The following is a 14,757-nucleotide window of genomic DNA, read 5'->3' as shown; positions in this document are numbered from 1 at the left end:
AGGGCCAATCCGGGAGTGACAATCCCTTCCACACTGGGAGCAAGTGCAGTCTGTCCCTGGTCTGTCTCCCTGGCTATGGGCCTTCCTTCTTTGCCTCTTTGCCTCAGACTGTTGGCCAAGTGTCTCTTCAAACTGGGAAAGGCCATGCTGCACAGCCTGCCTCCAAGCGGGCCGCTCAGAGGCCAGGAAAGGGAGAAATGGCCAGGAAATATGAGTAGTATGCTCTCCTGTGTTCATTGAATATGATGCCATTTTTGGAATCAGCACCCAAATATACCCCAAAATAGGTCTAACTTTTATAACAGCAAAATGTGTGTTGGCACGTGTAATTGGTGATAATAAAATTCCCCTAACATTTGTAACAGCAGAATCTTGTGCATGAATTGTGCATGAATCTTTCATTGAATTGAATGGTACTTGCATCAGAGTAGAATTCAATGAAACTTACACCCAGGGAACTGGTGTCTATTACATGACCTGTTGTTACTGATGAGTAAGATTGGTAAAACTGTCTTGCAAACAAGAATGCACCTACAGTGTAAGGTGGTGATAACATTCCTTCCTCATCATCCAGGATGGATTGTGGGTCATGAATGCTACACTGGGGTACTTTTAGCTGGGAAACATAGATGACATCCTCCTAAGCTTGTCCTGTACTTGCTGGAGCCTGGGTACCAATCTGGATTTGTCAATCTGTTTGCTTCCCTCCCCCCCCCCACTTAATTGAATGAGAAAAATAAAGTTGGATGCTTAAAGACAAAATGAGCATTTCTTCAACATATGCTCAATTAATGTATGGACTTTGCTGCCACTGGCTTCGTTAGACGGGCTGAAAAGGCAAATAGACCAATTCATGAAGGAAGGTCTACCAGTGTCTGTTCATCATGATGGCTGTGTAGAACCTCCATGGTCAGAAACAGTACGCTACTGAACACCACCAGCTGGTGGGGTACCAGTAAGGGGGAGGGGGTCTTGTGTCCTGCTTGGGAGCTTCCCAGAGGCACTTGGTTGGCTAAGTGAGGAGAGCAGGATGCTGGATTTAGATCATTGGTTCCCAACCTTTGGACTGCAAGACCCTGAGAAGTGGTCTGTGAGGTCTAAAAAAAAAATAACCTTTGTTTACTTCAAGTGTCTTGCCAAGTAAGCGTTCCCCCATGGACAGAGTGACCAGATGTCATAACCGCAAATGAGGACAAGGCACCCTGAAATGTAGGAAATCCAAGAAAAATGTAGGACATGATAAAATAAAAGCTAAAAACACTCCTGTATATTGATATATATAGATTGATTGATTGTGGTTAATTTAAACACTATATTATGGATTATTAAATTTAAAACTATACTACATATAATTTATTAATTACAAGAAGGCTAAGCCTTGCCTGCAGGGGTCCACTCACATGGAAAAGAAGGACATTTAAGTTCCTTTCCAGGACTCAAAGCTAAAAAAGAAGACATTTTCTGAAAAAAGAGGACATCTGGTCACCCTACCCATGGCCCACCAGAGAGTGCATAGAATGGGCAGCCCACAGCCAGCACTGAAGTACCAGCTACAGCTATGGGCAGCCCATTTTCTGGTCATCAGTGGGGAAGCACTCGCTTGGGATACACTTGCCCACGCACCACAGGAGAGGACAGAGAACGGACCACCCACAGCCACAGCCAGCATCAAAAGCTGCAACCCACACATCTTCTCTATAAATAATAAACCTCTAATAAATCTTCTCTCATTATCAGAAATTTAATTACATTTTTTGTGTGCGGGGGGGAGGGGTGGTTGCATACGGTCACAATGATTTCAATTTTTGCCTCAGTGGTCTGTGGGCTTCTAAAGGTTGGGAACCTTTAGATGGACCTTTGGGGCTAATCCAACTTCTTAGGCGGGTACTGAGTTTGCATTTTGTTAAGAAGATTTGCTCTCCACGTTCATCCTTAGAGCAGCCATTTTCAACCACTGTGCCTGGCACACTGGTGTGCCGTGGGTGGTCTGCAGGTGTGCCAAAGGAGTTTGGGGGAGGGTCATTAGTAGGGCCATTGGGGGGTGTGAGCCCCCCCCACCAACAGTATGGTGTGCCTTGTCAATTGTCCAAAAACTGATGGTGTGTCTTGACAGTTTTATTACCTTGTCAGTGTGCCATGAGGTGAAAAAGATTGAAAATAGCTGCCTTAGAGGGAGAAGGGCAGAGTAGGAAATGAATGAATGAATGAATGAATGAGCTCATTCTCTGGGACCTGCTTCTTACAAACACAAACAGCCTGATCCCCGCGCCTCTCTTTCACAGGCGCTCGGAGAGGCAAGCCCCCTCTCCTACACGCGATCAGCCCTGCTCCACCAGCGTTCACACCAGCCAGACTCAGAGTCCACGCCTACGCCTGTCTACTCAGAAGTCAGTCCCACTATAGTCCATGGGGCTTCCTCCCAGGAAAGTGTGGCTAGGCTTGCAGCCTCAGAGTCCAATCCTACGCCTGTCTACTCAGAAGTCACTCCCACTATAGTCCATGGGGCTTGCTCCCAGGAAAGGGTGGCTAGGCTTGCAGGCTTAGGGAGGGCGCCTGATCCCTCCATCGCAGAGCGGGAGGTGATGGGGGTCCCCCTCCCCACTCTCTCGCTCTCACACACACATTGGGGGGCGGAGCGGTGCTCCTGCGGCGGCTCCCTTATCCCAGCCGCTCGCCCAGTAGCGGAGCGCGCCGGCCGCTGCCGCAGACCCTCGGAGAGCCTGAGCGGCCGTCCCATTGCGGGTCCCGTTCCCGGCTCGGACTGCACCGCGGGCTGGACGGCGGCCGCGTCTCCGCGCTCCCGGTAAGCTGCACCTGCAAGCCAGCTCCGAGAAAGGGCGCCATTTCTGGTGTGGGGCTCGTTAGGCAGGGAAAGGCGCTCTGCACATGCTCAGAGGCAGCCCCTTCTCGATTTGGGCAGGACGGGCAAAGCACTCTGCACATGCTCGGTGGAAGTCTTTCTCCTTTACAACAGGTGAGGGTTGCTGCGTATCTTGAGAGTCGGTTCTGGGGCTTGGCTCTCAAGCTGCTCGAAGGCCAGCGGCATGCAGGGTGAACAGGTGTCCTCTTTTTTAGCCTCCTGTCCTGGAAAAGAACTTCAATGCCCTCCTTTCCCCAGTAGGCAGCACAGAGCCTTCTTTTCATTCATATGTAATAAATTTATTTATTTTCATAAATAATATTTCATATTTTCATATTTAATAAATTATATGTAATATAGTTTCAAATTTAATACTAAGTAATATAGTGTTTGAATTAACCACGCGAAATCCATATGCAAGTGTTTTTAGCTTTTATTTGGTCATGTCCTACATTTTTCTTGGATGTCCTACATTTTGGGGTGCCTGGTCCTCTTTTGTGGCTATGGCGTCTGGTCACCCTGGCTGTTCAGTCAGCCCCCAGAAGGCACCCTCCACTCTCTCTACCCTGGCTGTGAGTGATGATGCTCAGTGCTCAGGTGGAGGGGCCAGAAGCGCACATAAAGAAAGTTGATGCTCAGATAGAAACAGAGAGAGATGGATGGACTCTGGGCTGGCTATTCAGGAGAAAGGGGCTTGCTGGCTGAAGGGGCAAGGAGGACTGGGCATCTATTTGCTCCTTGAAGGGCCAGACTTAGAAGTATTGTTCCCTAGAATTATTGGAGTCGATTCCCCCAGTCTTTCAATGAAGCTTTCCAGCACTCCTCTCCTCTCCATCTACCCAGCGGTCCTATTTAATTCACTGGTACACAGCCTTAGGGGCGGTATTGGAGTCTAGTGGGCATCATTTTAATGTGCAATGTGTCCAACCCACCCTTTTTCCAAGGGGCTCAGAGCAGTCCCTACCAGCTCTATGCCCAGTCCCCCCCCCATTTTGTCATCACAACGATCCTGCAAGGTAGGCTGTGCTGACAGACCACGAGTGACCTGAAGTCACTTCATGGCTGAGTGGGGATTTGAATCTGGGTTTCAGACCTGTTCCAAAAGGCTCCCCCCCCCCACAGGCTCCCCAATTGCACTGACTGTTGAGAGTACCAAGGCAAAGCAATAATAATTTGTGATGCTTCTGACTGGGGTTGGAGAAAAGAGCGGCTAAAGCATTTTAAAAGATGATGGATTCCCCCATTATTTTTAGTTAACATTAACTGTCAGGGGAATTCTAAACAACTTTTAGAGAATGTGAAAAGCAGAAGGGAAGTTGTGTGTTGTGTGCGACTTGAGTGCCTGGTGGTGAACAAAGCATACTTTCTTTCTATGTTATTTATGAATGGTATTTTTCGGTCCTACCCTTTTTTCAAGGAGCAGAGGGTGGCATGCCTGGGTTTATTCCTTACTCCAACCTGGTCAGGGAGGTCACGCTGAGATAGCAAATGACTGAGCCAAGGGTGCCCAGTGAGGAAGGATTTGAACCTGGGTCTCCCTAGTCCTAGCCCAACATTCGAGCATGATCCCACACAATTTTGGTGGTGGTGGCTTCCCTGCAGCGTGGGTTAAGTGCCTGAGTCATCGCAAGCAAGTTCCTTTGTCCTGCTTCCAGCATCACTCTGGTCTGCACAGAGAGAGAGAGAGGGGGGGGGGATGTTATTTTATGAACAAGCAGCCTTTGAAGCTGTGAGGTGAAGGTGGAGAGTTCTTCCAAATCTTTAATCCTCTGACCAGGTTCGCACATGTTGTTCAACCCTTGATTCACTCTAATGGATTGCCACAGACAGAACCGTCACAGCCCCTTACAGAGTTTTCATGTTCAACAGCCAACACCAAGTGTAGCTAAATCAAGCATGTCTGAACAAGCCCTATGCTTATTACTCACTGTGAATGCAGAAATAGATAGTTATTCTGGACAGATTTACCAATGGTACTTGTGACCCCCCCTCCCCCCCCCATGAAAGGCATTCAGTTTGGAACTGATTTCTTGTGGCATCTGGTCTCCTCAATACTTGGCTCACCTAGCTTGAGTTCTTGTTGGCTTGCTTTCCTTCAGTGCCTCCTGGATGTTTATGCCCATGTCGTACCACTGCCATGGCCTTCTCCAACCCAGACGTGACCAGCAGCTGATGAGGTCCCTTTGGCTCCTTGGAACTCAGTGGATGCCCAGAAGGGCCTTTCCCTCCTAAGGATGTACAACAAGAGCAGCCCGCAGCCCAAGTCTGACATGGAGGTCGAAAATGACACATGGCCTGATGACCTGCACCTCTTCCCTGTGCCGCTTCTCACCACGGTCACCGTCACGTGTATCCTCCTCTTTGTGGTTGGGATTCTCGGGAACATGATGACAATGCTGGTGGTCTCCAAGTTCCAGTACATGAGGACCACCACCAACTTCTACCTTTCCAGCATGGCTTTCTCGGACCTGTTGATCTTTCTCTGCATGCCCCTGGATCTCTTCCGCCTCTGGCAGTACCGGCCCTGGAATTTTGGGGACCTTCTCTGCAAGCTCTTCCAGTTTGTCAGTGAGAGCTGCACATACGCCACAATCCTCAACATCACTGCCCTGAGCGTGGAGAGGTATTTTGCGGTCTGCTTTCCACTCAGGGCCAAGGTGGTGATCACCAAAGCCAAGGTCAGGCTGGTCATCTTGGTGCTCTGGATGGTGTCTTTTGTCAGTGCCGGGCCCATCTTCGTCTTGGTCGGGGTCGAGCATGAGAATGGGACAAACCCTTTGGACACAAACGAGTGCAGGACCACTGAGTACGCCGTCCAGTCTGGGCTCCTGACCATTATGGTGTGGACCTCCAGTGTCTTTTTTTTCCTACCGGTCTTTTGCCTGACTGTCCTCTACAGCCTCATCGTGAGGAAACTCTGGAGAAGGCAGCGAAAGGACATAGGACCAAAGACTTCAGTCAGGGACAAGTACAACAGGCAGACTGTGAAAATGTTAGGTAAGGACGTCTTGTTTTACTCCATTCTGGGTCTGCTTGTCTCTTGCAAATCCAAGAAGTGGATGGTGATGACTCCTAGTGAACAGGGCATACCTGGTGTAGAAGGTTCAGAGTTATGCAAAGCACTTCTTTCAGATGAAGAATTCCATGTCATCAAAATGGCTTGCACAGTCTGAAACCATCATTAACCGTTGGTGTACAGGGAAAACTGTGACACTGCCTAGTTTATATCGTTCAGAATTTCATTTGAGTCAGGGGCTAAGACATATTCTGTTACCCAGCTAGGGCATAACTAGGGCATCTGGCACCCAGGAGCAAAATATTTTTTAATACCCCCATACATACCCCTGTCTGAGAAAGGCACTTCTGGTTTTTGGCAGTTTCAGAGACCTTCTGAGGCCTGGGGAGCCAAGTACTGGCTCCCTGAACCTCAGAACACCTCCTGGATGCAACGGGAAGGCAATTTCTATCACATCCAGGAGGTCTCTTGATATCCTTCTAAGTGTGGTCGACAGGGTAATGCACCCCCTTGCCCTGCCCTCGCTATGCCATTGTGATTGAGTACAAATGAAGACAGGAAGGGGGCTGATCAGGAACACAGCCAGTGACCCTGATCAGCCCGCTCCCTGTCTTCATTTGTACCCAATCAGTGGCGTAGTGAGGGTAGGGCAAAGGAGTACAATACCCTGGGCACCACATTTGGGGGGGGGTATCAAGAGACTTCCTGGATGCAACTGGAAGGCACTTCCTGTCACATTCAGGAGGTCTTTTGATACCCCCCCAAGTGTGGTCCCCAGGGTAATGTACCCTTTGCCCTACCCTCACTATGCCATTGTGATTGGGTACAAACGAAGGCGGGGGGAGGGGCTGATCAGGGTCACTGGCTGTGCTCCTAACCTCCATGCATTCAAGTATACAGCCTATGCATTGCTTACACATATTTAAAAAATGCATAGAAAATTGCATAAAAAATTCCTATAATTTGCTAAATGTGGGGCTGGACTTTGTATACACGAGAGCCTATATACACTCAAGTGTAGGCTTGGTGTCATGCGTGCCTGGAGACTGGAGGCAGGACCAGCAGATGGAACTCTGATCAGAATTAACTCAGAGTTAATTTCTCTGTTAATATGTCATGCTGATGTATTTGCATGGGAAAGAGACTCCTATCATATATAAAATAGTCCCAGACTTGTTTTGCAGTGAAGGCTATTCTTTAAAAAAAGAAAAAGGAAGTTGGTACCTTATACAAATGGGATAAATGCTCTTGCTTCGGGCTGAATTCTATTTCACCTTGGGCAATCAATTTAGAATGCCGTCCATAGATATAAGAGTATTATCATTACAATCACACCTGATACTTCTCAGATTCTTTGAACCCTTTGTAGAGAAAGTAAAACTGGCCTCAGGGAGCCAGGGAAGGGTTTTTTTTTTTGTGTTTACTTTCTAGTTATCACTTACAAATGACATAATTCTCATAGTTGATCAATTAGCAAAAAATCCCCAAGCCGCAGCCTGGCACTACCTTTATTAGGGCCAATCAAAATGACACTAAAGTCACAACAAGCCACAAAGCTGTCAGGTTTCCAGAACTCTTCATTAGACCAGAAAGCAAAGCAAAGAAGGAGGTGGAGCGGCACAAAGAGCTGGAAATGGTGGCGCGAGGATGCACGCTGGCCTCCCCATGCTGATGCAGGCCATGAGCCTGGTAAGTTTGCACCAGCCTTTCCAGGCTGACGTGGGGGTCTAGGGGTGTGGGGAGGGCGGGGAGGAGGCAGGGAGAAGGCATTTCTGGGTGTGTGGTGGGCAGTCCCGGGTGCAAGCAGTAGGGAAGTGGGGAGCAGACCCAGGATTCGGCACTTATTGCAGATCCTATCCCCGTTTCCAGGCAGCCTGGAGCAGTTCTGGACTGCTTGGATTTGCGCCACCTCTTCAGGGGGTGCAGATCTGAGTAGACCCATTGGGGCCACTGTGGCTCTACCTGGGGTAAGGGGGGATTATTTCCCATTGGCTCAGGCCAAGCCACAAAACTTGCGCCGGATACAGTGCAGGCCCGTCGGCCTGCCTGTTCCAGCGCTAGTTAGGATTGCACTGCCTGGCTAATAGAAATCTATTGTGGCATTAGGTTCTGTGGGTCCAAATCCATTTTGCCAGATACAAAAAAGTTGTCCATATTTTTCACTCTTCTTTCACAAGGGGATAAGCAGAATGCAGCAACTGTTACCCTGCACATGCCCGATCTCGTCTGATCTCAGAAGCTAAGCAAGGTCAGGCCTGGTTAGTACTTGGATGGGAGACCGCCTGGGAATACCGGGTGCTGTAGGCTTATACCATAGTCTTTCGAGACTGAAGGTTGCCAACCAACAAGCAGAATGAAAGCAAAAGATGTGGAAACATTAGAGAACAGAACAGTCTGAAACCACTAAGCAGTCATCTGTATTACCAATTCAGTTAGTAGGTATGTATTATGAATAAAAGGCAAAGAAGCGGAAACCAATGTGGGGTTTTTTTGGTTTGTTTTTTACAAAGCCTTGTTTACAGAGGCCAAAAGGTCCAGCAATGCAGAGATAAGCCGTGTAAAAGGCTCTCCAGAGCACAGATGAGAACATGCTCCCATCAGATGAGTCCACGAGCCAGTCAGGTGATCCACGCTGCCGACTTGCAGCGGCTTGCGATATGGAAACAGAGCGGAGGCAACAGCATCAAATGCAGGCTGAAAGAGGGACCGAAAGAGGAAAAAAAGTTTAAAAATTAAAAAGAATTTCAAAAAATACGAAACCTTAACAGAAATGAACATTAATTCATTCATCAGTAACTTTAGGCAGACAAAAAATATGCAAAACAGAAGCAGAAAATGAGTACGGGCACAGTCCAAATGATGAAGAACTGGCCCGGGTTCCCAGTGCTGGCTCCAGAGTGTAGCAAATGTGCAATAAGCCATGTTGGCACCACCTTGGCGGTCAGCTGGGCCAGTGCAATGGCCTGCAGGGCTCAGAAGAGCCAGACCCTGTGCTGGCCCGACAAGGTGAGTTTGTACCAGGCAGCACGGGTAGCAGGAGGGTGTTCCAGGGGTGGGGAGGGGGTGTTTTCGGATGGGGAAGGTTGGAACAAGGGACAGATCGGGCCCAGGAAGGAGCGAGATCAGTGGTGGCAACATGCACCAAATTCTAACCCCTGTCCCCATCCTGGGCAGTACTAGGCTGCTTGCCACCTCTTTAGGTGGTGCAGATCCAAGTAGCCCCATTGGGGTTGCTGCGGCATTATTGGGGTAAGGGGATTTAAGTTCCCTTGACCCAGGCTGAGCCGCAGCCTGCCCCATCTCTGCTTGGATGCAGCGCAGGCTGCCTGCCTGCTCTAGGGCACTTTAGGATTAAGCCCCATTAAACTCAGTGGGATGTGCTAGTGGGATGTGCTAGTATTCATAGGATTGTGCTATAAATTTGCAGATGTCCACTTCAACATAACCATTGAAGCCCAGCCCCCTCTTGCAATTGAAATCAAGTCTGTTCCTAAATATACAGGAAATCTGAAATACTCCATCCACTGGTTTCTGAGGAGGCACAAGTTATTTTGTGAGCATGGGAGCATAAATGCGCTTGACACAGGGCTTACGGGATGGATGTGAAACAGTGCAGGGCAGACGGAACTATAAATGTATCTGAAAATGTCTAAAGTGATTAATAGCCCTATCCAATTTTCCCTTAGCTTCTTTTGCTCCTTTACCTTGAGGAGGACACTGTGACGGACTCCACAACCACAGGATTCTGCATGTGCCCTGTTGGTATGGCTGCATCGGCCCTAGGAAAATGGTTAAGTTTGGGCTGTTAATTATATTTAACATTAGCAACTTTAAAATTAAAAATAAATGCCCAGTGCTTGTCAGTTAATCCAGTGCCTTTCCACTCATTGCTGGGGCTACAGTTCTATGCACACTTTCTGGGAAATGTCTGGGACATTTACATCTCCACACCCAGATGGGCTAGAACAGGGGTGTCAAACATAAGGCATGTGGGTGGTATCCAGCCCATACTTCTTTATCTGCCCCACCCTTGATAATTGGGCTCTCCCAGCACCTCCGTCAGCTCAACTGCAAAGTGATGCCTCAGCAGAAGTGGCACTGCTGAAAGGGTGGCCCACATGATAATTGGGCTCCCTCATATCTTGAAAATATGATAAAGATTTGCATATTTTCTCTTCTGTAATTTGCAGCTAATGATTTCCTAAGTGAGAAAAATTGGTTATTTCTGGTCATCACCTGCTTAATGACATCACGATGACATCACTTCCAACCCTCAGCAGGCACCATGAATGCTATTTGGCCTGCTGAATGAAATGATGAAACCAGCTATTTTACTGGCACACGTCATAGTGGACCTGGAAGGCATACTGAGCCAGGCAAGGGGGATGGTATATCAGTGGCACTACTGCTGCTGGTACCACACCCTTGCCTGCCCTGGTATACACCCCATTCCTCCCTCCTGAACCCCATTGCGCCCCTTTTGCCCACCCCCTGACTTACCTGTGCCAGACCTGGTTGAGAGATCACTGGCACCTGGCCGTGGCCGCTAACTGCTTGGCCTGGCTGTGCAAAATGGCATGTCTCTAATTGCGACTTCCATAATGGAACTGGCATAAATGCTAATTCCAGCAGTGCAGGGCCTCAGTAGGACTGTGGCCTGTGTCATGTTGGGGAAAAAAGTCTCCAGGTATAGCAATGGCAACCCAGAGTGACTAACAAAATCAGGTAATGACCCTCAAAACTAATAGGCTATAGGCAGGGATGGGCCAAGACTCGAACTTGAGTTGCGAAAAATATGTTTTTCACAACTTATATGAACCTGAGTCATGTGGGTCAAAAACTTGGGCACTGACTCAGGACTGGGAGGTTTTACCCTTAAAGTGAAAAGGCCTCAAATAGACTCGAGTCAAGACTCACTTTTGTGTGTGCTTGCTTGCTTTTTTTCTGCCTCCTCCGTGACTTGACTTGTTTCTCAAAAAGACCTAAACTCAAGTCAAAATGACTCAAAAAACAGCTCTGGACAAGTCGCAACAGCTGCCTGTTATGACTCGTGGGTGACTCAAGTCAAGGGGGGAGCACAGGCTCAGGACTCAGCTTGAGACTCGGTGCTGTGACTCTGGCACATCCCTGCTATTAGTTTTCTCCTCCATAGCTACAGATAGCTTTGGGGATGAGAGGTGGCAATTTGGATCTTGGTCATTGTGTAGGAGAAAGGGATTAGACATTCCCCCCATTGCCACAGTCATGTTCCACATCCCCCATGGCTGCTTTTTGGAAACAAATATGATTGGCGTTTCAGTTACAGAACCCACATCTTGGCATCAAAGGTTCAGGGATATCAGCGTTGCAGGGTTCTTTAACTTATGCTCAGTATTCCAATCCGAAGATCTAAATAAAGCAGTGTCTATTTATCATACCCACTTTTCTGGTAATGCTTGCAGACATATGTACCAAAGAGATCCAGTTCACAGTGCTTTTATTGTATATGTCATGCAAAATGTCACGATGCCCTGTTCTTTTTGTGATCACTTGTACTGCAGAAAATATGCATTAACCAGGAGACTGCAAAACTCAGCCCTAAAAGAAGGCCATTTTGGGTTTCTGTTTGTCTGACGCTGGAAATTCTCTCTTTGGGAAACAGCAGATATTGATTGGATTGGAACTGTGCTGAGGTTAATGAGTTCACACATGCACCTTCAGAAAGCGTTTGACAAAGTCCCTTACAAAAGGCTCTTGAGAAATCTCTGTAGTCAGGGAATAAGAGGGCAGGTCCTCTTATGAAGTAGGAACTAGTTCAAACAGAGTGGGTGTAAATGGACAATTTGCACAATGGAGACAGTTGAAAAGTGGCATACCCCAAGGATCAGTCTTGGGACTGGCGTGTTTGAATTTGTTCATCAGTGAACTGGAGTTGAGGATAAGCAGTGAGGTGGCCAGGTTTGTGGATAACACTAGACTTTTCCAGGTGGTGAAGTCCAGAAGGGATTGGGAGGAGATCCAAAAAAACTCTCTAAGCAAAATAGCAGATGCACTTCCATATAGGTAAGTGTAAAGTGAAATCAAAATTTCACATATATGCTGTTGTGTTCTGAGCTCTCTGTCATGGAACAAGAGAGAGATCTTAGAGGGCAGGTGGACAGCTCATGGAAGTGTCAACCTATTGTACAGCAGCTGTGAGGAAGGCCAATTCCATGTACTGCACATGCCTGATCTCATCTGATCTTGGAAGCTAAGCAGGGTCAGGCCTGGTTAGTACTTGGATGGGAGACCGCCTAGGAATACCAGGTGCTGTAGGCTTCTACCATAGTCTTTCGAGACTGAAGGTTGCCAACCATCTGGGCACTTCCTGTATGAGGAAAGGCTACAGCATTTGGGGCTCTTCAATCTAAAAAAAAAAAAAAGTGACTGAGGGGGGACATGATTGAGATGTATAAAAGTATGCATGGGATGAATAATGTTCTTTTCCCTCTCACACACACCAGAACCCGGTGACATCCACTAAAACTGTTGGGAGAGTTATGACAGAATGTTGTTTTTTTTTAGCCAGTGCATAATTAATCTGTGGAACTCCTTGCCACAGGATGTGGTGATGGCATCTGGCCTGGATGCTTTCAGAAGGGGATTGGACCTGTTTATGGAGGAAAAGTTCATCACGGATTAGAAACCATGATGATTGCATGCAACCTCTGGGCTTTAGGAGTAGGCTACCTCAGAATGCCAGATGCAAGGGAGTGCTAACAGGATCCAGGCACTCAGTGTGCCCTGAGACATATGGTGGGCTGCTGTGAGATACAGGAAGCTGGACTAGATGGGCCTATGGCCTGATCTAGTGGGGCTGTTCTTATGTTCTTAAACTACAATTCCCAGCAGGCCTTGCAGGTCTTCTCTTGTGTGCTCCCTGGGGCATTTGGTGGGGCTGCTGTGAGATACAGGAAGCTGGACTAGATGGGCCTATGGCCTGATCCAGTGGGGCTGTTCTTATGTTCTTAACTACAATTCCCAGGAAGCCTTGCAGGTCTCTTGTTATCTGGTGTGCTCCCTGGGGCATTTGGTGGGCTCTGTGAGATACACGAAGCTGGTCTAGATGGACCTTTGGCCTGATCCAGTGGGGCTGCTCTTATGTTTTTATCTTTAGAAGTCCAACAGGATTAAAGGAGTCAAATAAGCACAATGGCATGTGTTCTGCCAAATATCCCAACTCCCTTCTAATGCCCTCTTTTTGGCTAATTAACACCCTCCTTTTCCAGGAACAACAGCTGCAGTGTGCAATGGAATGAACACAGAATTCCTTATCTATAGCAAATAACAAGAATTTATTGCTACAAACACAGACACTCCCTGCAAGTCCTCTTGTCCAGAGGCTTTCCCTCCCCAAAACTCCACTTAACTCCAGGGGTAACATCTGAAGCCTCCAGTCCAATCTGGTCTCCAAAACACAGTCCAGTCTTCTGCAGTAGAGTTTCTCCTCTCCAGCAGTGTGTCTCCTCCAGCAGGGTCCTGGCAGTCCACTCTTCCTGTAGGTCTGGGTCAGGTAGCCCTCTTGGTCAGCGTCCGGCTTCCGGCTGGGTCAGCATCCTGCTTGGCCAGCCCTTTGCTCCTTCTGAAGCTGCCTTTTATCCTGCAGCCCCTTGTTAAGTCCAAACTCAGCTCAGCTGTGAGCTACCTTGTTAAGTCCAAGTTAGGCTCAGCTGAGCCATCTCTTCAGTCCATGAGTCCATGTCCATTCAAAGTCTCATCAAGGTCAAATGAAGCTCAGGTGTCCATCCAGGTCTCCATTGGCCTTGATTGATTACAGCTGTGGAGCCAGCCCTTCCCTTCCCAGAGCTGTCAAACAGCTGTCAAAACAGGGAATCGCTGTCAACACCACATCATCCACCTAATGATCTTCTGATCTTCCATTACAGCATGTTGATTCCAATTTCCTAATATACTCTTCTTTTTTTATTCTCTTTTTCTAGCGGTGGTGGTTTTGGCTTTTGTACTCTGCTGGCTGCCTTTCCACATTGGACGCTATCTGTTTTCCAAATCCTTTGAGGCTGGATCCTTGGAAATAGCTGTCATTAGCCAATACTGTAACTTGGCCTCATTTGTCCTCTTTTACCTAAGTGCAGCCATCAACCCAATCCTATACAACATCATGTCCAAGAAATACCGGAAGGCCGCTTACAGGCTCTTTGGAATCAAGCCGTCCAGGAAGAAAAGGCTCTCGGTGATGAAGGGAGGGGGTTCCCGTGCTTGGACAGAGTCCAGCATCATGGCAACATGACAATATATTTTGGACGTATCCATCACCAAAAGCCATAATAAAAGGGCAAAGGTATTCTGGTGAAAGAATGCTGCATCCTTTCTCCTTATGATTGGAATCAGCTAAATAGACAACGCAGTCGGTTATGGAAATGGGGACGTGAAGAGCAATCAGGATGTAATGGAAGAAGATCTGTGTACAACAACCATCAACAGCAATGATTTAACCTCCTTTTTGTCACTTTTGGGCACCTGTATTTCGAAACCTAAAGACCTTGGGAAAGGAGCTACTTTTGCCATTCATAACATTTAGGAAAAGAAAATACAAATCTACATGGCTAGCCTTGACTACTAACAAGCCCAAAGGAAGGGGGGGGGGGACACTTGTGATTCATCAGTCACTAGAAAGGACATCCCTTTCTGAACATCAGGTTGGTATACTGTGCTTAAGCTAAGAAGGTTCTGCAGATGTTCAGCAAATGTGTGATGCTACGGAAAGCCAAGGAAGGGCAACCAAACGGCATGGTTAAAAAAAAGAGTGACCCCAGCATTTTTATTTCCCTATATGAAGACCTTGTGTGGGTGGCAGACCTTTGATGCAAAGAAAGGGAGACCTTTTACATCCGCATGTCTATGG

At 47.7% G+C, this 14,757-nt stretch overlaps 1 protein-coding gene and 1 pseudogene across 1 annotated transcript; both read left to right on the top strand.

Moving 5' to 3' along the window:
• The first annotated feature begins 5,130 nt into the window (after positions 1 to 5,130).
• GHSR (growth hormone secretagogue receptor) lies at positions 5,131 to 14,142 on the top strand. The gene is made up of 2 exons (XM_066622042.1): positions 5,131 to 5,857; positions 13,835 to 14,142. The coding sequence occupies exons 1-2, from the start codon at positions 5,131 to 5,133 to the stop codon at positions 14,140 to 14,142; spliced, it is 1,035 nt and encodes a 344-aa protein (XP_066478139.1).
• LOC136647247 (5S ribosomal RNA) lies at positions 8,064 to 8,183 on the top strand (annotated as a pseudogene).
• Positions 14,143 to 14,757: the final 615 nt, after the last annotated feature.

The sequence above is a fragment of the Tiliqua scincoides genome, chromosome 3 (genome assembly GCF_035046505.1).
Source record: "Tiliqua scincoides isolate rTilSci1 chromosome 3, rTilSci1.hap2, whole genome shotgun sequence".
NCBI classification, from domain to species: Eukaryota; Metazoa; Chordata; class Lepidosauria; order Squamata; family Scincidae; genus Tiliqua; species Tiliqua scincoides.
Note: the sequence above shows the minus strand (reverse complement) of the source record. Positions and strands in the feature narration are given on the sequence as shown.

Bases quoted from the DNA above. Each gene is read 5' to 3' on its own strand.
- GHSR (XM_066622042.1), top strand. From the start codon at position 5,131: ATGGAGGTCGAAAATGACACATGGCCTGATGACCTGCACCTCTTCCCT. The intron at 5,858-13,834 runs GTAAGGACGTCT...CTCTTTTTCTAG, and splicing joins GCAGACTGTGAAAATGTTAG to CGGTGGTGGTTTTGGCTTTT.